This window comes from Sorex araneus, chromosome 2 (assembly GCF_027595985.1).
Source record: "Sorex araneus isolate mSorAra2 chromosome 2, mSorAra2.pri, whole genome shotgun sequence".
Taxonomy (NCBI): domain Eukaryota; kingdom Metazoa; phylum Chordata; class Mammalia; order Eulipotyphla; family Soricidae; genus Sorex; species Sorex araneus.
In genome coordinates this window covers 337,321,242-337,345,191 of record NC_073303.1, presented here as the reverse complement: position 1 = coordinate 337,345,191, position 23,950 = coordinate 337,321,242, and the positions used below count along the sequence as shown (strand labels likewise).

The 23,950-nt window shown below is 42.4% G+C and overlaps 1 protein-coding gene across 1 annotated transcript in view; it reads right to left on the bottom strand.

The window, feature by feature from the left end:
• TAF4B (TATA-box binding protein associated factor 4b) overlaps window positions 1-11,733 on the bottom strand; it is a 109,386-nt gene extending 97,653 nt beyond the window's left edge. Inside the window, exons 1-2 of the mRNA XM_004606031.3 lie at window positions 10,948-11,733; window positions 1,116-1,261 (exon numbers count right to left, since the gene is read on the bottom strand). Coding sequence (XP_004606088.2) covers window positions 1,116-1,261; window positions 10,948-11,287 — 486 coding nt within the window. The 5' untranslated portion in view covers window positions 11,288-11,733. The remainder of the gene's footprint in view (window positions 1-1,115; window positions 1,262-10,947) is intronic.
• Between the last annotated feature and the right edge of the window lie 12,217 nt (window positions 11,734-23,950).

The following is a 23,950-nucleotide window of genomic DNA, read 5'->3' as shown; positions in this document are numbered from 1 at the left end:
AAAACAGCCTAGAGTGGAGTCTGGTGGCATGGCTATGGGGGCCTCATTTTATACTCCCGTCTGGGAGGAGTATCCGTTGAGATAAGTCATCAATATTATTAAAGTTAATGGATATTATGAGGAACATTTAAACACTTTATCAGAGTAAAGTTCTGTCATAAAAGGCTTTATAACCTTATATGTCCTATGCATATTCCCTAATATAAACCTAGCTGGTAAATAGACGAGCTGTACATCATATTCCTCTTGCTCACACCAAAGAATAACGATTTTGGTTTAAATATCAAATTATAAACAAAAAATCTGTTAACCTATCTTCTTAATCCACAGCAGTGAGAAAAAGCAAACTACAAAAAGAAGTATTTTTATTAAGGGTAGGCTCCAGGGGCCTAGAGGCAGCAGTTCAATGCTAGAGCCTGAAGATCCAGTGCTACTTGAGACCTGCAGTGCCAAAACTACCAGGGCCATCCCAACATGTTCAGGGGCCTCCGCGCCCATATCTCATGATTCTCAGGAGAACATGTGGGTACTAGGTCAAACCCAAGTTGGAAACATGATAGGCATATGCCCTAGTCACTATTATATACCAGCTATATCCCATGATATAAAAGATATAAAAGAGTGAATGAATGAGAACCTAGAATCAAATTAAGACAACATCAAATAGAGAGGAAGAACTGGCAGAAAATAGTATCTCAGAATACAACAGCCTTTCATGAGGATGAGCCTGACTCAGCAAGAAAATGTTATAAAACATTCAGTACTTTCAGTTTAAGCACAAAAGGATGTTTATAAGAATTCTGGCACATAAAATATGCTTCAGATACCTAGAAAGATTATGGATATAAAATTATAAAGTTGAATGGTTAGCTTTTTTCCATTCAGAGATGCAACTATTCTTCTGAACATTCCCATAAAACTATAAAATACCTGACCATGAAAACTGCATTTTTATTATTTTATTATTTTAGCTACTACCAAATGACAAAACCAAACAATTTTACCTATTTTTTTAAAGGTAACTTAATTCACAAAGCTGATTGGGATTGTTTCTACAATTACACAGAAATAGTAACTACAAAGCTAAGAAAATGGAACAAAACTAAAGTTCATACCGGCACTGTACAAATTTTGACTGTTTGAGTATTTGTTGGTACAGCTGGCCTTGAAGCTATGTTACTTGCTGTCTCAGTTCTTGTTACAGCTTGCTGAGGAGATACCAACATCAATTGACCACTGTTACTTTTTATTAAAACTGTTCCTGTAATTAAAAGAGGAAAATAAAGTTAACCTCTGAGCTAATAAAGGAAGCATAAGCACCATATTTTCTTTTTCCATTTCTTTCAACATTAAAAATTCTCTAAAAAGTGATTAGTAGATTTTAACTTCCATGGCTATTATAAAATATGGGAAAATGTTTTCACCTTCAAAAGTATGGGGAAAAGAACAATGAAAAGAACCAAGAAAAAAGTTTTCAAAGTTTAAAAAATATTACACATCTAAGTTGACATTCTTGAAGAAAGAAAACAAGTTACCTACATAACCACATTATTTATAAAGCGTAGTAAGTAAAATGGTATAGTAATGAAAAAAATCAGTACAATAAAGAATCTCAAAATAATCTGATATAAATGTGTCACAGCAAATATCTCTAACAGATACTACAGACAGGTTGGGGAAGAAAAGAGAAATTTCAGTAGCTTTGGACTAGGTCAAATGGTAATCTGCATGAAAAAAATAAAAAGCTTTGCAGTACAAAAAAATAAAAAGGTAAAAAAAATAAAAATAAAAAGGTGAGAGCATTAAAGATACAAAAGGGAAAACTACTTCAAACATTTAAATTCGCAGATAATGGAGAAAATTCTTTCTAAATTTGGGACATAATTTCTTTTTTTTTTTTTTTTGCTTTTTGGGTCACACCCGGCGATGCACAGGGGTTACTCCTGGCTCTGCACTCAGGAATTACTCCTGGCAGTGCTCAGGGGACCATATGGGATGCTGGGATTTGAACCCGGGTCGGCCGCATGCAAGGCAAACGCCCTACCTGCTGTGCTATCATCACTCCAGCCCCAGGACATAATTTCTTAATACAAGAATTTCTTGGTATCTGGGGGCTGGAGCAATAGCACAGCGGGTAGGGCATTTGCCTTGCACACGGCCGACCTGGGTTCGATTCCCAGCATCCCATATGGTCCCCTGAGCATCGCCAGGAGTAATCCTGAGTGCATGAGCCAGGAGTAACCCCTGAGCATTGCCAGGTGTGACCCCAAAAAGAAAAAAAGAATTTCTTGATATAACCAACTACATTAAAAGGACTTTACTTCTTTTCTTTAGCAAAAGATGTTACCAGGTAAAAAGATAAATCAAAAAATGGAGGAAACTTTATAGTCTATGTATATTCAAAAGACAAACATCCAAAATGCACAACAGTGGGGCGGAATGACAGTACAGTGGGCAGGGCACTTGCCTCACACAGTTGATCTGGGTTCAATCCTCGGAATCCACATGATCCCCAGAGCAAGAGTAAACCCTGAGCACTGCCAGTTGTAACCCCTCAAAGAAAAAAAAGCAAACAAAATGCACAACAGAAACAGAAGACAAAAATTTGACTATGGTAGAGCACATATTATGTGAAGCTATGGGTTCAATCCCCATCACAGAAAAAAAAAAAATAGAGATGCCAATGGTAGACGAGTACAGAGATATGGCTTTCTATCTACTACACAAGCGCAGACTACTAAGTCTAGTGACAATTATGAAGTATTAGTCAAGAGTGAAGCATGAGCTAGATAGTACAGTTGGTAGGGTATTTGCCTTGCATGCAGCCAACCTGGATTCAATCCCCAGCATTCCACATGTTTTTCTGAACCTATCAGGAGTAAGTCCTGAGCACTGCCAGGTGTGACCCAAAAACAAACCAAAAAAAGTTCAGCAGCAGAAACTTGAACATCTTGATGATATTAGTATAATTTAGTATAAATGTTTTGTTCAACTTTATGTAATTGTGCCAAATTTATTTCCAGTTGCATACCCTCTAACCTAGTTCTTGCTCAAGTCAGCAGAAGGTACAAGAATTCAGAGCTGAATTAATATTATCATTTCCAGAATGATAATATAAAGAGCTCAACAAAACCATTATTCATCAAAACAAGTATTAGATAAAATTATCAATTAGATAAAAGTTACTTTAAAAAACCACCAGTTAGGAGCCAGAGTGATAGGACAGCGGTTACGGCGTTTGCCTCGCAATGCGGCTGATCCGGGTTCGGTCCCTGGCACCCCATATGGCCCCAGAGCCCAGGCGGGAGTGATGAGTGATGAGGTTGAGATCTGAGGTCGGGTAAACCATACATATAGAATTTGATCTTGACTGATTGTAAAGGTGGGAGCTATGAATAACTTTGTAAATTACAGTACCTCAATAAAAAAAAATATTTAAAAAAAAAAAAAAAACACCAGTTAAAGTCTTTGGAAACTGTCCCATTGACATAAAAATTACAACATGAAACTGAGACTTTTACCGGAAAGCTTTGTAACTTTTCACATGGTGAATCAATAAAAGAATTTTAAAAAAAATGATCTGGAATTATACCAGCAAAAAAAAAATATTACAACATGAGGCTGGAAAAATAGTACAGTGGATACGACACTTCCCCTGCTTGCAGCCAACGTGGGTCCAATGCCCAGCACCCCATATAGTCCCACAAGCACTGCAAGGAATTGTTCCTGAGTGCAGAGCCTGAACATCACCAGGTGTGGTCCCCCCACCAAAAAAAAAAAAAATTACTACACAATTATTAAAGAGAATCTACTAAAATATATTTTACAGCAAAACTTGGTGGCATTCACATCTAAACCAAGAGACCATTCACTCCCTCTCTTTTCTTTGTTCAGCATAAGCTCCACTACAGGCAATGGAGTGTATTCAACACAAAAGCCTTCTCTTCTAAGAAGCCAGTTGAGGGATATGATATCTTCCTGGGAGGTACTGGCCACTAGGATCTCATTTCTCCCAACCCAAGCTACAGACTGCAGAGGGCAAATTTAAGTCTAATGTGTCGAAGACAACTCAGACTTCTACTCATAAGGAAAAAAAATTCTATCTTTGAGCTTCAATCATACTCACAGCTAAAACATAAAATGAAAATTTCAAGTTGAGAATTCCAGACCCTACTAACCATGACCAGTACACTATTCCTAAAACAGGAACTATCTTTCACACTATGCCACAAACCTGGTCCCAGCTCTGATATATCCCTAGAAGAACTAATGTGGGGGAAGTCTCAAATACATAGGGACAATTTTTTTTTTTAACTTTTTGGGTCACACCCGACAATGCACAGGGGTTACTCCTGGCTCATGCACTCAGGAATTACTCCTGGCAGTGCTCAGTGACCATATGGGATGCTGGGAATCGAACCTGCGTCGGCCAGGTGCAAGGCAAATGCCCTATCTGCTGTGCTATTGCACCAGCCCCACAAAGGGACAATTAAAAGAAAACTGGTAGCTTTCATGATAAAGCTAAGTCATGTGCGAAGTTCTAGTTTACTAGGATTAAAAAGACAAGGAGAGGGGCTGGAGCGATAGCACAGCGGGTAGGGCATTTGCCTTGCACGCGGCCGACCCCGGTTCTAATCCCAGCATCCCATATGGTCCCCTGAGCACCGCCAGGGGTAATTCCTGAGTGAAGAGCCAGGAGTAACCCCTGTGCGTCGCCGGGTGTGACCCAAAAACCAGAAAAAAAAAAAAGACAAGGAGAAAAGAGGGGACTTCTTGGGGTTAGACAAATCTCAAACAATTATCTAAAAAAAAAAAAATCAAAAGGAACCAAAATTTAACTAGGGCGGGGGCGGGGGTGTGTGGAACATGGCACACCCCTAGTGGCACTAGGGACCATACCTCGTGCCAGAACTTGAACCAGAGTCACATCCATGTCTCTAAGGCCTGGTATACCGTTAAAAAAACAAGCAACAACAACAAAACAAGAACTTATGCTTGCAAGAAGACATTAAAATAAAACTCAATGGCTATTACATATACAAAACCTTAGACAACTCTACATAAAAAGAAAAACCCTTAGAAATAATAAAATTTAAAGCTATTGAAATTAATGAACAGAGGCCAGAACTATAGTACAGCAGGTAGGACACTGCCTTGCATAAGGCGGACCTGGGTTCAATTCCCAGCATCCCATAAGGTCCCCCAAATACCGCCAGGAGTGATTCCTAAAAGCAGACCAGGTGTCTGCCCTGAGCTAAACCAGGTGTAGCACAAAAGCAAGAACAAAACAAAACACCAGTAAACATAAATCTGCAAACATGCAATCTATATGACAATAAGTAAAAAAAATTATAGCAGAAAAAGAAATTAAATATTTAAGTATTATTATGAGTTCATCAAAAGAATACCTAGGAATAAATTTAAAAAATGAAATGAAGGGTGGAGACATTAAAAACTATGACACTGTTGAAAGAAATTGAAGAAGTCATAAGGAAATGCAACAGACACTTCAAAGTTATGGACTGGGAGAATCACAAATATGAGGCAGAAGAGATAGTACAGAGGACATGGAAGTTTCATGCAGCTAACCCCAGTTCAATCCCCAACACTACATATAGTCCCCCCAAGCATCACTTGGAGTAGTCCCTGAGCACATACCCAGGAATGGACTCTGAGCACTACCAGGTGTAGTCCCAAACTTGACTTCTGAATAAACTGTACTACAGACAGTAATCAAAATTAAATGGTTTTAGAATTAAAACAGATTAATAAAATGGAAAACCAAGAAATAAAACAACACAAACACAGGATAGGTAAGTTGTGGTAAAGAAGCCAAAACCATACCTCTGACAAAGGAGAGTATCTACAATAAATAGCAATGGGAGAACTGTGCAGTTACATGTAAAAGCATGATTCTACCCACTATCTTCTATAATAGACTAAAATTAATTCAAAATTGATTAAACTCACTTAAGACCTGAAGCCATAAAATACATATTAGAAACCTTAGGTGATAATCTTTTTGGCATGAGTCTCTATGAATTTACCTCCAACAGCAAGAAAAACAAAATAAAAACAAAACTGTTCTAAACGTAAATGGTTCAACCTAAAAAGGTTCTAAACAGTTTAAGTTATCATTGTAAGAGTAAAAAGGCAGGACTAGGGAAAGAACACTGCAGTTAGGGGCTGATTGTTAAGTGCCTGGACCCATATTTTGATCCCCAGTACTGCATGTCCTTCCTGCCTGTCCCCAGAACCACCAGTATGGCTTAGCTTCCTTGAGCTTTGTTTGAGATTCCTCCTATCCACCCCCGTTCCCCAAAAGTCAAAAAAGGTAGCCCATTGAGTGGAATATATTGGAGTTACACATTAGACAAAGGGTTAATATACAAAATAAGGGCCTGAGAAATAATAGCAGATAAGGCACTTACCTTTCATATAGCTGACCCTTTCAATCCTTTGTACCGCCAATAAGGTTCCCTAAGCTGTACCAGGAGTGATCCCTGAGTACAGAGTAGGTGTAGCCCAAATTAAAATAAACTCATATAACTCAATAATAACAAAATTACCAGATTACAAAATGAAGAGGATCTGAAGATAGTTTTCCAAAGAAATACAGTTGGCCAACAGGCACATAAAATATATGTATTGAAACAGTAAGACAATAAATCAAAACCATGAGATTTCACCTCTCCCTGGTTTTATTATCAAAAAGCCAAGAAACAATTACTGTTTTGGGGACTGGAGAGAGAGTAAAGAGGCAAAGCACATGCTTTGTATATGAGGCCTGTTCCAATACAGTGTGGTCCACTGAGCACTGCTGGGAGTGACCAGAGCATAGAGCCTTGAGGCACCTTGGAGCACAGAATCAAGAGTAGCCCCTGAACACTGCAGGTATGGCCCCAAAACCCCTCAAAAAAAAAAAAAGACCCATAATAAGTATTGATGAAATGTAGAGATGGAACACTCCTCCACTACTGGTAGGAATATAAATAAAATAAATGTAAATTGTGCCTGTCACTATGGAAAATAAGGATGTTCCTCAACAAATGAAAAATAGAACACTTGATCCAATAATCCTATTTCTGGGTATTTTCCCCTCAACTATGAAAACACTAGTTGAAACATACATGCACCACCCCTATGTTTCTTGTAGCATAATAGTCAAGATACAGAAACAACCCAAGTGTCCATATACTCCATATACTATTGCTATGGATGCTTTCATATACTCCGTATATTATTATTATGGATGCTTTCAAATACTTAAGTGCCTTCTCTGAGTCAAGCAATCTTACCAAGCCCTGGGATTAATCAAGTCTGTGAGAGTCCTACCTTGTAAAACTAGTGATCAAAATGGAGCAGTCTGGGCTGAAAAAAGCTCAATAGGGTGAGCTTACACTTTGCATACCAGAGGCCCAAGTTCTATCCTTGACATCACATCACACCACAAGGAGTGACACTGTATCCTGTCCCCAGCACTGAGATAGGAGTAGCCCTGAGCACCACTGGGTACGGCCCAAAAACAAAACAAAAAATGAACACTGAGAGAACTTAGGTGGTTTAGTTATAAAATTGGGAATAAGCAACAGAAGTACCTAACCTAGCCTTGAGAAAGAGCAGCATGAAAGGTCTGTCAGCACTTTTTCCCTAGGCATGATTATCCAAAGATCAGCATTATTGACAATTTCCTACATTGCTATTGATACTTGCCACCTTTAAAATCCAAACCACTTACAGCATAAAGTAAGCACTGAAAAAGAAAATAGCCTCTCATTTCATAAAGCCACATAAAAGCTAATGACTAGATACTGCCACTTTAATAAAGGTTGAGTTTGGAAACAAGGGCTAAATTGAGGAATTTGGGAAAGATACAATTCTATGCATGAAAGAATTAATGAAAAAGAACATTTCACTTTCACAAACAAAAAGAACTTAGCACATTCTTTTATGACATGAAAGAAACCAAAATCCTTGCTCAAGTAAATGACTGAAGAGACAATGAATATCAAATGAATAATAAATAAAAAAGAGCAAACCATGGTCTGCCTAAAATTTCCACGTTTATAAAATAGAAAATAGGGCCGCAGCAACAGTACAATAGATAGGGTGCTCACCTTGCACAAGACCCACGTTTGATCCCCGGCATCCCATATAGTCCCCAGGCCTGCAATAAATTATCAATGAACACAGAGCCAGTAGTAAGTAGAAGCCACTACAGGAGTGGCCCCCAAAACTGAGAGAAAATGAGCAAGAGAGAGGAGGCGGGGGTAGAGGGGAGAAAAGTAAAGCAATTACTCAACATAAAAATAACTTCAGGCCTAGAACAATAGTACAGCGGGTAGAGCACTGCCTTGCATGCTGCCAACCAGGGTTCCATCCCTGGCATCCCATATGGTCCCAAAGCTACCAGGAGTGATCCCTGAATGCAAAACCAGGAGTAATGCTGAGTACCACCAGGTGTGGCCTCAAAACAAAAATAAATCAATAAAATTTTAAAAAATAAATTCACGGGCCGAAACAAGAGTACAGTGGGGAGGGCGGCTGCCTTGCACACGGCAGACCCGGGTTCAATTCCCGGCATCCCATATGGTCCCCAAGCACCGCCAGAAGTAATTTCTGACTGCAGAGCCAGAAGTAACCCCTGAGCATCGCTGGGTGTCACCCAAAAAGAAAAAAAAAACTTTTTCAGAGCTTAACTATAGTTTCTTCCATTCTCTCACAATGCTTTTCCCCAGTATTTCCAGGCCCTTCTCTCTAGAAAAATTTCTCTAGAAAAACATATAACCCATGGTCCTTCCCGGTAGAAAAACCTGTGGCACATGAGATAAACAGTTTAATTAAGGAAATTTTTGTTTAGTTTTTGAACCACATTCAGTGTTGCTCAGGGCTTACTCCTAGCTCTGTACTCAAGGATCATTCATAACGGGTTCAAGGAATCATGGGGCGCCAGGAATTGAACCCAGGTGGGCAGCATGCAAGGCAGGCACCTGATCCTCTGTACTATCACTCTGGCCCTTCATTAAGGTATTTATTAAGAAAAAAAATCACTTACATTATTCATCACTGGAGCTGGAGAGAGGGGTTCAGGCATTTACCATGCCTGCTGACAAACCAGGGTACTACGAGATGTGACCCCAGAGCATCACTGAATGTGGTCCCAACAACTACCCCAAACCCATGAAGTAACTTTTCTTGAATTAAATTATTCATAGCCTTGGAAAAGGGAGTGATTTCTATACAATTTAAGTGTCCCTGAATAATCAACTGCTAATCCTTAGTTCACAAGGGAAATGGTGAAAAGCTCATAACCTTTTTAATTTCTGGTGTTTTTTGGTTTTTGGACCACATCAAGCAGTGTTCTGGGCTTACTCCTGACTCAAGGCTCAGAGATCACTCCTAGAGGGCAGGAAACCATAAGGGGTGGGCCACATGAAAGGCACACTCCCAACCAGCTGTACTATCTGTGGCACTGGCCTCACCTTTCTTTAAAAAATTTTAAAATTTTCTTTAAAAAATCGGTTTTTCTAGTCAGTCCTTCAATAATTGAGCATCCTTCCAGCAACAAAAAAAAAAACACACATGTGTTAGTATGTTCTTCAGCGACCCATCAGCAGAAATTGCCAAAGCACCCTCAAAGCACCTTCCCCACCATCTCTATAATTCCTGAACGCAATTATCATCACCAGTCTTTTTGTGGGAGTTTCTCCATCACAAGCAGTATAAAACTTGGAGCGGCTGGGTCAAGTTTCAGTTTCGGTTCCCTGACATATAAAATGAAAGATTAGGTTCTTAAAAGTCTTAGCATTCAATGAGGTCTACTACTCACATAAGAAAGGGTAAATATCCTGCTGTGGTTAAGAAAAGGCCTGAATTCAAATCCCTGACACCTCAGTGGGCCCAGCACTGAGCAAATTACCTTAGGCACATTCTTTTTGTGTTTGCTCTCAACCCGCCCATTATAACCATTTAAAAAAAAAGATTTAAACTGTATTACAAAGTACCCAGTTCCGCCTCCGCCAGGTTTTCACTCTCCGCAGCTTTTCTAGGAACCGGCTTTTAAAACTTTCTAAAACACTTCACTTGACTAGTCTGGAATTTCCTCGTAAACAAACTGGGGGTGGGGCTCACTTTATTCAAACACATTCAGAACTACTTCCCCAGCCTGTATGCCGAATGACAATTTAAAACGGACTGCGAGTCTGTACACGGAAACGATCACCAAGCAAGACCCGGTGGAAATCACAGCAAACCGCCCCACAGAGCAAACCCTGGGTCTACACCAAACTGCCCTCGACGCGGCTGTAGTCATTCATTCATTCCCTTTCAAATCTAACCATCAATCCTCGGGTTCCCATCAATTTGCCACGCCAGCACGAGCACCCGGCGCGGGGTTCTCCTCAGTGAAAAGTGGCCGTGCCCGCGTGGGAGCCCTCGCGCCGATGGTCCAGGCAGCCAGCAGCAGCATCCCCTCCCGGCCCGAGAGAGCTGCCAACTTCTTTCGGATCTCTCTCAGGGAAGCTTCTTCCTGAGAGAAAACCTGACAAACGCAATCGTCGTCCCGCCCGCCCCGCACCCCCCTCAATCATTCATTAAGCTTGGCGTGGGTGTTTATACATCTGTCCGTTCTCCGCGTAAAACCGAGCGTTTCCCAACCTCCCGTCTTCCCCCACGCAGGGGGCCAGCACCTCCTAGGGCCTCCAGCGCACGGTGGTCGCTAAGGGCGGGGGGGGACGGAGATTCTTTGCTTAGCCATTAAAAAAATTTTTTTCTTTAAAGACAGTAGGCGATGTGTGACCCAAAGCGACCAAGGAACAGCGGCTCCAAAGCTCTATTCCGCAGTCAAGTTTCTGACGGGCCTTCTCGGCGCCGAGGTGCCCGGAGTGGGCAGAGCCGCGGCCACCGAGGGCTGCTAGTGAGAGAAGCCCCGAGAGGCGAGCAACGTACCTGGAGGAAGCTGCAAACTAGCAGGCAGCTGGATTGTGGTGTTGGGGGCTTTCACGGTGACTATCTGAGGAGCGGGGAGCCCGGGGCTACCGCCCAGTTTAGGAAGAGCACTGCCCGGCGCCACTTGGGTCACCATGGTCCCCACGGGGGCCCGCAGGGGCTGCGAGGGCGCGGGCTCGGCGCGGACACTCGCGGGAGCCTTAGTCACGGCGCCCAGGGCCACGGCGGCGCCCTCGACCCGCACGGGCAGCGGGCCGGCGGGGGCCCTGCTCACGGTCCCCGCGGCGCTCACGACGGTCGGGGCAGCGGCACCGGCCGGTTCCGGGAGCCCCGCGGGCATCCCCCCGGGCGGTTCAGGGGCAGCTGCGGTGCTGCCGAGCGCGGTGCAGAGGCGAGGGGAGACTTGGCAACCGGCAGCCGACTCCAGGGCCAGTCCAGCTCCACAGCATCGCGAGGGAGGGACGCGGGGGCCGCCAACACACAAGTCTGGGACCGGCGCAGCACCTTCCTCCAGCCCGCGCCGGCTTCAACACCTGACCCGCCCGCTCGCCGCTTCTTTTTTTTTTTCCTCAGGGGGCGCTCACACGTGCGCCGCCTCAGCCGCGGGGGCCGCTGCAACGGCAAAGCCCAGCGGCGCGGCCCCCGTAAGGGCGTCCCTACGGCTCCCCGCTCCCTGTCTAACTCGCTCGCCGCGATTCCCCCGCCAGAAATTTGAAAACTGCAAAGCCGGAGCGCCCCAAAGCCCCCCTACACGCGCTCCGCACGTCCCCGCCGCGCGGTCACGACAGCCATGTTTATATAGCCACGCGGAGACCTCGCGCACGCGCACACGGCCTCGCCGCCGCCCCGGGCTTTCCCCGAAATACCCGCGCGTGATTGGCCACCAGCAAGAATCGCGCTCGTGACGTCACCGGGGACGCCTCCAGAGGGCGTTAGAACCTTCTCCGGAATCGCGAGAGAGGTGGGGCAAGTTGCCAAAAGACCACAACCACGTGGGAGGGGCAAAAAGCCGGTAGAAATTTGCGGCGGGTGCGTTCCTCGCATTGGGATCTCTGCCCTAACTGCCGGTTCGACGTTAAGACCAAAGCTGGGTTTCTGTAGCCTAAAGAAAAATCGCAGGTGACTGCGGAGAGCCGTAATTTCCTAAGTATTCAGGCATGTTTCTTCGGTGTTACTTTTATAGACTTCACTCTAAAAGCGTCACACCACGAGATCACCGTTGACACTGAAAATGTTGAATCTTTGGACCCAGTGTATCATTTTATAGTCCATGAAATGTATCTATTTAATTATCATTTTAGAGTTGAACTCCCGAAGGAAATATTTTTTTTCTTCGTAGGTTCTGCAATGAATTATCTACGTCTAATTTTACTTGAATTCTGTTTATCTCCTTGAAAACTGGCACTTTTTTTATTTGTGCATCTTCAGATTCTAGCACATTCTTAAGTACTGTCCTAGAATTTACTTCAAATAAGTCAAAAGTGTTTAATGATATAGTTGATGTTCACTAATAGAATTCACTAATAAAGGAAAGACTGACCACCCTTAGAGATCTAGTCATGGAAGGTTGTTTATTTTATTCTTAAGGTTTCTTAAAAATTGAATCACAGTGAGTTTAATTTCCTAGTATTGCCATAATATTATAGTTTGTAGGAACCCACACTGTGCTGAAGTAGGCAGGCAACCTTAAGAACTTAAAGTTTTCTCCCTTTCTGTACATTCTAATGGACAGGAGATAGTGTTCTCACGCATTGGTGCTGTTGTCTCCCATGTCTCAATCGACCACAATCCAGAACCCAACTAACCCAAATCAATACTAACCCTCCCCATTCTAGAAAGACTTGCCCAATCATCCATTTCCTTTAGAAAATTACTCAAAGCAAGAATTGGAGAGAGGAAATCAAGTTTATTGTATGCTTATCATTAAGATATATTTCTTTGTATCTTTTGTTTTAAGAAATCACCTCATTTTGGGGCTGGAGTAATAGCACAGCGGGTAGGGCGTTTACCTTGCACGCAGCCGACCCGGGTTCGATTCCCAGCAGCCCATGGTCCCCTGAGCACCGCCAGGGATAGTTCCTGAGTGCAGAGCCAGGAGTGACCCCTGTGCATTGCCGGGTGTGACCCAAAAAGAAAGAAAGAAATCACCTCATTTTGCTGACTTAAAATCGTATTAAAAGAATATTATTAGAGGGGCTGGAGCAATAGCACAGCGGGTAGGGCGTTTGCCTTGCACTTGGCCATCCGGGGTTTGATTCCCAGCATCCCATATGGTTCCCCCCTCCCCCCAGCACAGCCAGGGGTAATTCCTGACTGCAATCAGGAGTAACCCTTGTGCATTGCTGGGTGTGACCCAAAAAGAAAAAAAAAATAATCTGGGCTTTGACAGGAAAGCCTTGCACTATTGATGGTCTTTTCATAAACTCATTCCTAGCACTATTGATGGTCTTTTCAGAATCTCATAGATTCTTCCCTTTTCTGAGGGGTCCACCTTTCCCTGGGTGGGGCCTTGAATTTTCACCCTGGGTGGTGCTTTAGTTTCTCCAAAGAATTCAGCATTTGCATGTTAAAGGGATGTGCCTTCATGCCTTTGGGCTACCTTAGAGCCAGGCAATCTCTCCTAAATTTTATTATTTCCCAAAAGTACATTACCAGGGTCATCCCTATTTACCTGCCAGCATCAGAACTGTCTGGAAGCCTTCAGATTAAGGGCCCCCAAACTGCAGCTGGATGTACACGTCGATAGAATGCCATTTGCATTCATGCTCCATTGCCAAGTTGTAGGAATTGGGTGAGCCTTTATTTGGCCAAAATCTTAAGACAGTATTTTTTTAATTTAATAATTTAATACCATTAGAAATATCAATTATCGCCCCTGAAACTAGAGACTTTGTTGGTTTGGTTTTGGTGCCATACCTGGCCCTGTTCAGGGGACACAGCTGGCTCTGTGCTTAGGGGTCACTCTTTGCTCAATGGAACAACTATATGCACTGCCAGGATTTGAAACTTTGTGTTTCCCAGCCACAGCTGCATGTTAGACAAGTGTCATAACCTCTCTGACCCCTAGAGATTGTTTGGGGTTTTTTTTTGCTTTTTTTTGGGTTTACACCTGGTGATGCCCAGGGCTGACTCCTGGCTCTACACTCAGGCATTACTCCTGCTATATAGGATGCGAGGGCTCAAACCCGGGTCAGCCATGTGCAAGGCAAAACTCCCTACCCAGTATACTATCACTCCAGCCCCTAGAGCACTGTAGCACTGTTGTCCCATTGTTCGTCGATTTGCCGTGTGCAAAGCAAACACCCTACTCATTATGCTATTGCTCCAATCCAGCCCCTAGAGAAGATATTTTAAATGTTTTTTTTTTTCAAATTGTCTTAACTATCCTCAAAGCTGAATGTGTCAAAGGTAAAGGAAAACCTTGCGATAAAAGTGGGTGGGCATTTAGGCAGCAAATTCTAGCTTTGACATCGTTTAGACAGCAAATCCTAGCTGAGAACTTCGATTGGCTATCTTTGTTTAACTATCTAATGTTTACCACCCATGTTTGCCATCCCAGAACCTGATTGTGCATCTCAAATGCTTGATTGTCTTCTGAACAATTCAGAAATATGTTCATGAAGAATTTTGCATACTTTCTCTGTACCTTAGTGATGAAGGTTATTCCCACCTTCCTTAGGAACTAAGTCAATGTTAGGAAGGAGTTCTTGACTTGAAATTTGCTAATAAAGATTATCAAATGTCCTTTCTGGTAGTCTTTCTGGTAGTTAGAGATCTTTGTGTCGGTATGTTTCCCATTATGTTTTTATGTATGATATTTTTTAATCTATGGGTAAATACTATTAAAAAATTTTTGTTTGTTTGGGGACCATGTCCAGCCTTGCTCAGCAAACTTCTGGCTCTGCACTCAAAAGTCATTCTTGTTGTCTTTGGATATCATACGGGATGCCCGAGATTGAACAAGGGTCTGCCACATCAAGGCAAGCACTCTACCCACCCTACCTCTCTGGTCCCTAAAAAATATTTTTTTACTGGGTAAAATATATAATTGTGGGGGACACACAGCTTGCACATGGCTGACTCAAGTTGATTCCTGGCACCTGGGTCATATGGTGTCCCCAAGCATCACCAGGAGTGATTCCTGAGTGCAGATCCAGGAGTAACTCTAAGCATCTCTGGTTGTGTTCCCAAAACCAAAAAAATTAATTAGATTTTTTTAAGCCAAATATCTGTCTTCTCTCCTCCCACTGAGCCCTGCAGTCAAACCCAGGGTGGCCTCAGGTACCTAAAGCAAGCACTTCACCACTGGACTATATGTCCAGCCCTTAAAGCACTACTTGGTTTTTAGGCGCAGGGGCCACACTCGGCAGTGCTCAGGGCTTATTCCTGGCTCTGCTCAAGAATTACTCGTAGCAGTGCTTGGGGAAACCAGATGTGGTGCCAGGGATCAAACCTGAGCCAGCCACATAAAAAGCAAGTTTCTTGCTTTCTGTACTACCTCTTTAGCCAAGATTTTAATTGTTTTGGTTTGTTGGGGAGGGCACACCTGGTAGTGCTCAGGGCTTACTCCTTTCTCTGTGCCCAGGGATCACTCTTGGTGGGCTCAGAGCACCGAATGGGATATGGGGACTGGACTGAGGTCAGCCGTGTGCAAGCAAGCACTATAGCCACTATACTATCTCTCCGAGTCCTTATTTTTTTGTAATTTGTTTTTGTAAAACTGTAACTTTAATATTGTTAATAATACAGTTTTAGGTAAGCTATGTTCTAACTATACACACCATCAGTATCACTGTCCCACCAAGGCCCCCATCCTATTGACACTTTGTAGACTTAAAAATTTGTTTAATATTACACCTTGAATCACATGCTTAAAATAATGTTAATGGTTATGGGGCTTTTTTTGTTTTTGTTTGGGGGCCATACCCAGAAGTGCTCAGGGATTACTTCTGACTCTGCTTAAAAATCATTCCTGGTGGTGCTGGGGGATCACATGGGATTCTGGAGTATCAAACCAGGGTTGGTGGCATGTAATGCAAGTGCCCAATCCACTGTGCTATTGCTCTGATCCCAATGCTTATATTTTCATGTGTACAGTTACTTCACCTCAGGCAGAAGAGATAATGAAGAGGCAAAGGTGCTTGCCTGGCAGGTACTGGTTCAATCCCCACTACCTGTGCTTAGAACTATTTATAGTCATTTCCTTCCTTCCTTCCTTCCTTCCTTCCTTCCTTCCTTCCTTCCTTCCTTCCTTCCTTCCTTCCTTCCTTCCTTCCTTCCTTCCTTCCGTCCTTCCTTCCTTCCTTCCTTCCTTCTCTTTTTTCTATTTTGTTTTTGGGCCACACCCAGCAGTGCTCAGGGATCACTCCTGGGGAACTTGAAGAACATAAGTAGTGCCAAAAATCAAACCTAGATCAGTCTCATGCTCTGGTGCCTAATCATTTTCTCTTTACATCTCTGTATTTTCTAGTTTTTCTTTACAATACAATGAATTAATTAATTAACATAAGCTTTTTCTTAAAGTTTTCCCTCCTCTTCTCTTCCATTTGTTTTTGTTGTTATTGCTATGATTAGGGATTGAACATATTTTATTGTGCTTTGCCTGGCTTTGTGGGATAGTGCCAGGGATTAAACTCATGACAACAGGCATACAAGCCACTCTGCCACTGAGCCCAATCCTCGGAGCCCCTTAAATTATGTATTCCTGGTGATAGCTGAAATTAAATACAACTTGATAAATTATAATTTCCTCCCCATCATACCCAAGAAACTTGATTTGACTTCAGGAAGTGGGGCTAACACATTTTCCTGCTCAAACTATACCAAGTAGAAATTTGTTACAAATCTTGGAAGCTTATTACAGAAAATACAATAAACTTACTTGAGAAATTATTATCTTAGAAATACTATATTTCTAGAAGATTCTGGAATCCTGGAACCTTGTACTTACATTGTCTATTACACACACACACACACACACACACACACACACACACACACACACACACCTCTTCTGTAAATAGTGAAACTTTACCAAAACAATACTTAAATTTCAAAAGTAAAGCAAAACAATAGAACCTAAAATGAGGTAAAATTTTGGCCACAATGAATTTTTTGAGGGAATTTTGGAAAAATAGGTCCATTTTTATGAACTAAATATTATAAGAATAAGCATAAATTTTATACAATGTCTCATGGGACTTGCTCAAGAGAACTAAGCTAGTGTTGTAAAGAATTTAAAGGAGGGGACGGTAAAAGGCACATACAAAAATGCTCTGCATCACTAATCATCAGGGAGATACAAATCAAAAGAACAATAAGATATCATCTCACTGGCACACATCAAAAAAAAAAGGAATAACCAGTGTTAGTGACACAGATGTGGAGAGAAAAGACCTCTAATTTCCAGCTTCCAGCTGATGGGAATGTTGTCTGTACATCCTTTCTGGAAGATTGTATGAACAGTCCCCCAAATATCTAGGAATTCAGTTTCCACTTGACACAGCAGCTCTACTTCTTGGAATATACTCTAAGATCCCAAAAACAAAATGGAGAAAAGACATTTGAACCACTAAGTTCCTGTAGCACTAACCACAATAGCCAAAATCTGGAAACAACCTAAGTACTCAAGAATAGATGATTAGATTAAGAAACTATGGTACTTAAACACAGTGGAATATTAGCCATAAGAAAAGATAAAGTGGGGCCGAAGCGATAGCACAGCGGGTAGGGTGTTTGCCTTGTACACGGCCTACCCAGGTTCGATCCCGGGCATCCCATATGGTCCCCCAAGCACTGCCAGGAGTAATTCCTGAGTGCAAAGCCAGGAGTAACCCCTGAGCATCGCTGGGTGTGACCCAAAAAGAAAAAAAAACATAGAAAAAGAAAAGATAAAGTATGGGGCTGGAGCGATAGCACAGCGGGTAGGGTGTTTGCCTTGCACGTGGCTGACCCGGGTTTGAATCCCAGCATCCCATATGGTCCCCTGAACACCGACAGGAGTAATTCCTGTGTGCAGAGCCAGGAGTAACCCCTGTGCATCGCCGGGTGTGACCCAAAAAGAAAAAAAAAAGATAAAGTCATGCAATTTGCTGCTTACATGAAGGGACCTGGATAGTACCATGCTAAGTGACATTAGAGGGAAAGAGATGGACACAGAATTATCTCTCTCCTATGTGGGACATAAAGAAACATAATGGTGGAACAGTACCTGAAGGCAATGGAAACAACATGAGAACTGGTATTCAGTGTGAAACGTAACACTTGAGGAGCCTAGGGGATAGAACGGGGAGGGGCCAACATCCATGGTGGAAGGAAGTTTTCAGTCAGGAGAAGGTAGTGCTGAGAGGTGGTCAAGTATTATGTAAGAACCCTTTAGCACCAGCACTATCAATCATGGGCTGGATCGATAGCACAGCGGGTAGGGCATTTGTCTTGCATGCGGTTGACCCAGGTTTGATTCCTCCATCCCTCTTAGAGAGCCCGGCAAGCTACCGAGAGTATCCCACCTGCATAGCAGAGCCTGGCAAGCTACCCGGGGCATATTCGATATGCCAAAAACATAACAACAAGTCTCACAATGGAGACATTACTGTTGCCCGCTTGAGCAAATCAATGAACAAGGGGACGACAGTGATACTATCAATCAAGTGCAGAAACATTAAAAAAAGTGTCTCTCTTAGAAGCATACTCATGGTAGGAAATAAATGGAGGTAGAGACAGGCATTGATTGGTGAAGGAAAGCGGACACTGATGAAAGGATCCGTGTGGAAACATTGCATGGCTGAAACCCATTCATGAGTAACTTTGTAACTGCATGATGACTAATTTTTTTTTAAAAAGTAGGCACTGAGGAGATAGTAGAGGGACTAAGGTATTTGCCTCTCCTCCTATGTATTCTGTGATTCAAACCTCCAGCACCACCTGAGTATCAAATCCTGAGTACCACCAGGGTTCACTCCGAGTACAAAGCCAGGAATAGACGCTGAGCACAACTGGGAGTAGCCCCCTTTCCGACCCTACCAAAATAACTCAGAGTAATTTCTAACAAGTAGCAGCATTATATGAGTACTCACCAAATGAAAATGAAGGGTGTAAGGGGATGGAGATAACTCAATGGGCTGGAGCTTATGCTCTGCCTACAGGAGAATTGGGTTTGATTTTCAGCATCGTAAGTTGCCAGAGCACTGCTGGCAACAACTCCTGAGTGTAGAGGCCGGCGCAGTCTCTGAGAAATACGGGGTGGGGTCTAAAAACCCAAACAAAACTAGTTTTCCTTTCTGGTGAGCCTGATCTTGGATAGTCAGGATCATACAAGCATATGAGCAGCTCTAAGGATTAAACTTACTACATTGGCTTAACCTCAGTGCTGCTTTAAGTCATTGAGTCATCTTTTGGACTTTTTTTTTTTTTTTTTGCTTTTTTGGGTCACACCTGGCGGTGCACAGGGGTTACTCCTGGCTCTGCACTCAGGAATCACCCCTGGCGGTGCTCAGGGGACCATATGGGATGCTGGGAATCGAACCCGGGTCGGCCACGTGCAAGGCAAACGCCCTACCTGCTGTGCTATCACTCCAGCCCCTCTTTTGGACTTTTTATTTGTGGGGATTCCAAAGAGCAGAGCTGTCAGGATCACCCGAGCATGTGTGGGTGGCTCCTGGGCCCTTCTCACTCGGATTCACGGTGAACTGCCCTGATCACCTTGGCACATGCAGAAGAACCAGGATTTGATTGCATGGTTTGCTTGAAGCCACTGAACCATCTCCCAGACCCACCCCTCATTTCCCATTTTTATTAAGCAGGTCTGAATCCATTTTTGTTTTGGGGCCATGCCCGGTGGTTCTCAGGGCTTACTCCTGGTATTCACATAGAGATCACTCCTGGCAGGCTCAGGGGACTCTACTGGGCTCTAAGGACTGAACTTAGGCCAGCTGTGTGCAAGGCCCTACCCTATCCTTCTGGTTCCTAAATGTGCGTTTAGAGGCCCAGCATGCACTATATATTTATTGACTATATGATGTCGTCACATAACAAGAGTGTTCAGCAGGGTCAAAATAGATTAGTAAATTGACTGCTACACCAAGTAAGAGTCTTCCTCTCAATGCCTGACATTTTCAATAGCCTGCAAGTTAACACTGCTCAACAAGCATTTAAGTCTTACAAGTCATGGAAACAATGATCAAAGAGTATTAGCTCTCTCCCAAGGACAAAGCTTAAAAGGGAAAGACACCAATTGGAATTTCACAGCACCAATCCCCAACTGTGATTATAATTATGTGTTTAATATTTGTCTTGTCACTCACTGCACATTAATAAAAATAGTTTACTCTTCAACACTGTATCCCTAGTTTCTAACAGTATCTGCCACTTAAAATGCTGAGTATTTGCCAAATAAGTAGATCATTTCAATGTAGTATGATGAGTGCTGGGCTGGAGTGATAGCACAGCGGTTGGGCGTTCGCCTTTCACGAGGTCGACCCGAGTTCAATTCCTCAGCCCCTCTCGGAGAGCCCAGCAAGCTACCGAGAGTATCGAGCCCGAGCGGCAGAGCCTGGCAAGCTACCTGTGCATATTGGATATACCAAAAACAGTAACAATAAGTCTTTCAATGAGAGACATTACTGGTGCCCGCTTGAACAAATCGATGAGCAACGGGATGACAGTGACAGTGATGATGAGTGCTCAGAAAGAGGTATACGCATGAGAGGGAGGTATATGCAAGATTCTAAGTCACATATCAAGAGTGCAAAGGAGTCATGAGTTTTATTGCAGTAAAACAGAAGAATGCAAACATCTTGCTTCCTCCCAAGTCTCTGTATGTATATTCTGAGAGAGGTATCTTCAGTGGCAGCTAATTATTGTGAAAGCTGTTGGGTTTTTTTCTATGTGGTAATATTTTATTCAGTGAGCTTCAACTTGGCTTCAAGAAAGCTAAGAAGGGCAAGGAAACAGCAGAGAATAGATATTGGGCTTTGATGCAGATTTTAAAAGGAAGTTATAATGGGATCAGACATAGTACAAGGGTGAAGGCACATGCCTTGCCTGCAGCCAACCCCAATTTAATCCCCAGTACCATATGGTCCCCCAAGCATTTCTGGGCGTGGACCCAGAGACCCCCGACACCCCAGCACAGGGTCTGAGCAGAACAGCATTCTCAGGCCCTAAAACTGACCAGGAATTTGGCCCAAGACCTTGTATGGTCTTTATGTCTCTTAAAATCCTAACAATGTTTCCTTTTGCATTTGCTTCAGAACACTGCAAGCACCAGATAAGACAGCTGCTTCTCTGTAAAAAAGTCAGTCTCCTGTTTTCAAAAGGACAAATGTGGGGCTGGAGAGATAGTATACTGTGTAGGGTGCTTGCCTTGCACGCAGCTGACTAGGATTTGATCCCTCATCCCATATGGTCCCCCAAGCCCCACCAGAAGTGATCGCTGAGCTCAGAGCCAGAAGTCAGCCCTGAGCACATTTTTAGTTAAAAAATTTTTTTTAAATATGGCATGTGGGCTTGTGTTTTTATGTCTATTAATATTTGTCTTAAGTAATGTAATCTCATTAGAGGCATTAAGCACACTCTTTTTGTGAACAGCTTGGATGAAAACCTTCCTGTTGTCAGGAATAATTTTTTGTATTTCTTGTGTTCATCTAAATAAGCCCAATGCCAAGCATGTAGTATGAAAGTACTCATATATTTCATGCACCATGTAACAAATCAAAAACACTTGACATTGGTTGAGCTCTACAAGAAAATAGCATACAATCACTTCAGAAAATGGGCAATGAAATGAACAGAAACTTTTTCAAAGAAGAAATTCGAATGGTCAAAAGGCACATTAAAAAAAGCTCTTTATCACTAATCCTCAAGGAGATGCAAATCAAAACAACAATGTTATATGTGTGCCACCACAGAGACTGGCACACATCCAAAAGAACAAAAGCAACCAGTGCTGGCATTGATGTGGGGAGAAAGGGACTCTCCTTCATTATTGGTGAGAATGCCAACTGGCCCAGCCTTTTTGGAAAACAATACGGACATTTCTGAAAAAACTACAAATTGAGATCCCATTTGACCCAACAATACCACTTCTGGGAATATGTCCAGGGGGCCCAAAATAGCAGAAACACCATCTGCACTCCTATGTTCATTGTAGCACTATTCACAATAGCCAGAATCTGGAAACCTGTCTGAGTGCCCAAGAACAGATAAATGGATAAAGAAACTATGATACATCTTGTATAACTGAGACTTAAGCCTGAAAGCATTGTAATTTTCCACATGGTGATTCAATAAAATAAAATTCTTATTAAAAAAAGAAACTATGGTACATCTACATGGTGAAATACTATGCAGCTGTTAAGAAAAAATGAAGTCACGAAATCTGCCTATAAATGGATGGACATAGAGAGTATCATGCTGAGTGAAATGAGTCAAAAGGAAAGGACAGATATAGAATGACTGCATTCATTTGTGATATATAAAAATACATATACTAGAAGACTAATATCCAAGGCCAGGGAAAACAGGGGCTGGGAGGACTGCATTGGTTGGAACTAAACACAAGTGTGTGTAGGGCTGAGCTGAGGGTAGGTAAGATAGAGAAGAGACCAGTGTGACAATAATATCAGGGAATGATCACTCTGGATAAGATTTGAGTGATAAAAGTAGGTAAAGGGATATTCTTGATAACCTTTCAGTATCAATATTGCAAACCACAATGCCCAAAAGGGTGGTGGGTGGAGAGAATGAGAGGGAGACAGAGAGAGAGAGAGAGAGAGAGAGAGAGAGAGAGAGAGAGAGAGAGAGAGAGAGAAAGAGAGAGAGAGAGAGAGAGAGAATAAAAGCTAAAAGCACCTACCATAGGTGCAGGCAGGTGGTGGTGGGGGGGTGATGGGAAGGAACCTGGGGACACTGGTGCTGGGAAATGTACACTGGTGGAGGGATGGGTATTGGAATACTGTGTGTGAATGAAATCTAATCATGAACAGCTTTGTAAGGGTCTATCTCACAGTGATTCAATAAAAAAATTTTAAAAACCCACTTGACATAAGATAAATTAAAAATCAATACTAATTTTTCTGATTTTCATGTAGCATTCTGTTCAGATACTCTTGTAAGTGAGCTCCTACCATACTTTAATTATCTATTTGGATTAGGTTTTTAACACCTACTTCATGAACAAACACTGCAATTTGTAAAATGAAAAAGCCAAGATAAATACAACTAGATTTTTCTGGGTTTTTTGTTTGTTTGTATCACATTCTGCTATGCTCAGGAACTATTCCTGACTTGATGTTGGGGATTACTTCTGGTATTCCAGGAGTAATCCATGATCCAGTAAACCAGGAAACCTTATGGTTTGTGAGACAGAACCCAAGGCCCTAGCATGCAAGTCATGTGCTTTAGCCTTTCTAAACATCACACCAGCCCACAGTTAGATACCTCAAAACTTCCTTAAAGAAGGCTCTGACAAAATTTTGATGACTAACCAACAGAAGGATGCTTTTTATTATTCATGCAGAAATGTAATCAGTGTTATATCAAGTTTATTTTGAAACAGCTCTCTTTGTACCTGACACTAATCAAATATGAACAAATTATTACACCTTTTAAAATTCTTTGTCTTAGGCCCACACCTGGAGGTGATCAGCAGACCAAGCAGTACTGGGGACTGAACCTATCCCTCCCGCATTCATACTTGGTACACTCTCTCTTTCTCTCTAGCCCTTATTCTTTCTTTATTAATTAAATATAATTATATGAAGAAAAGTAACACATTGGGCAACAAGTTTTAGGGTGTGGTCTCAGGCTTACATAGAACCACACATACTTTCAACAGCTACTGAAATATCTTTTTGAAGAAAATCTTCACAAAGCCATAAATCTGGCATTCTCAAATAGCATGTAATTATTAAATATAATGCCAAAATCAACTTTTTCCTTAAAATTTTTACTAAATAATTCTAGGGGCTACATCCAAACATTAAAAGTTCCTAGAATTCATCTT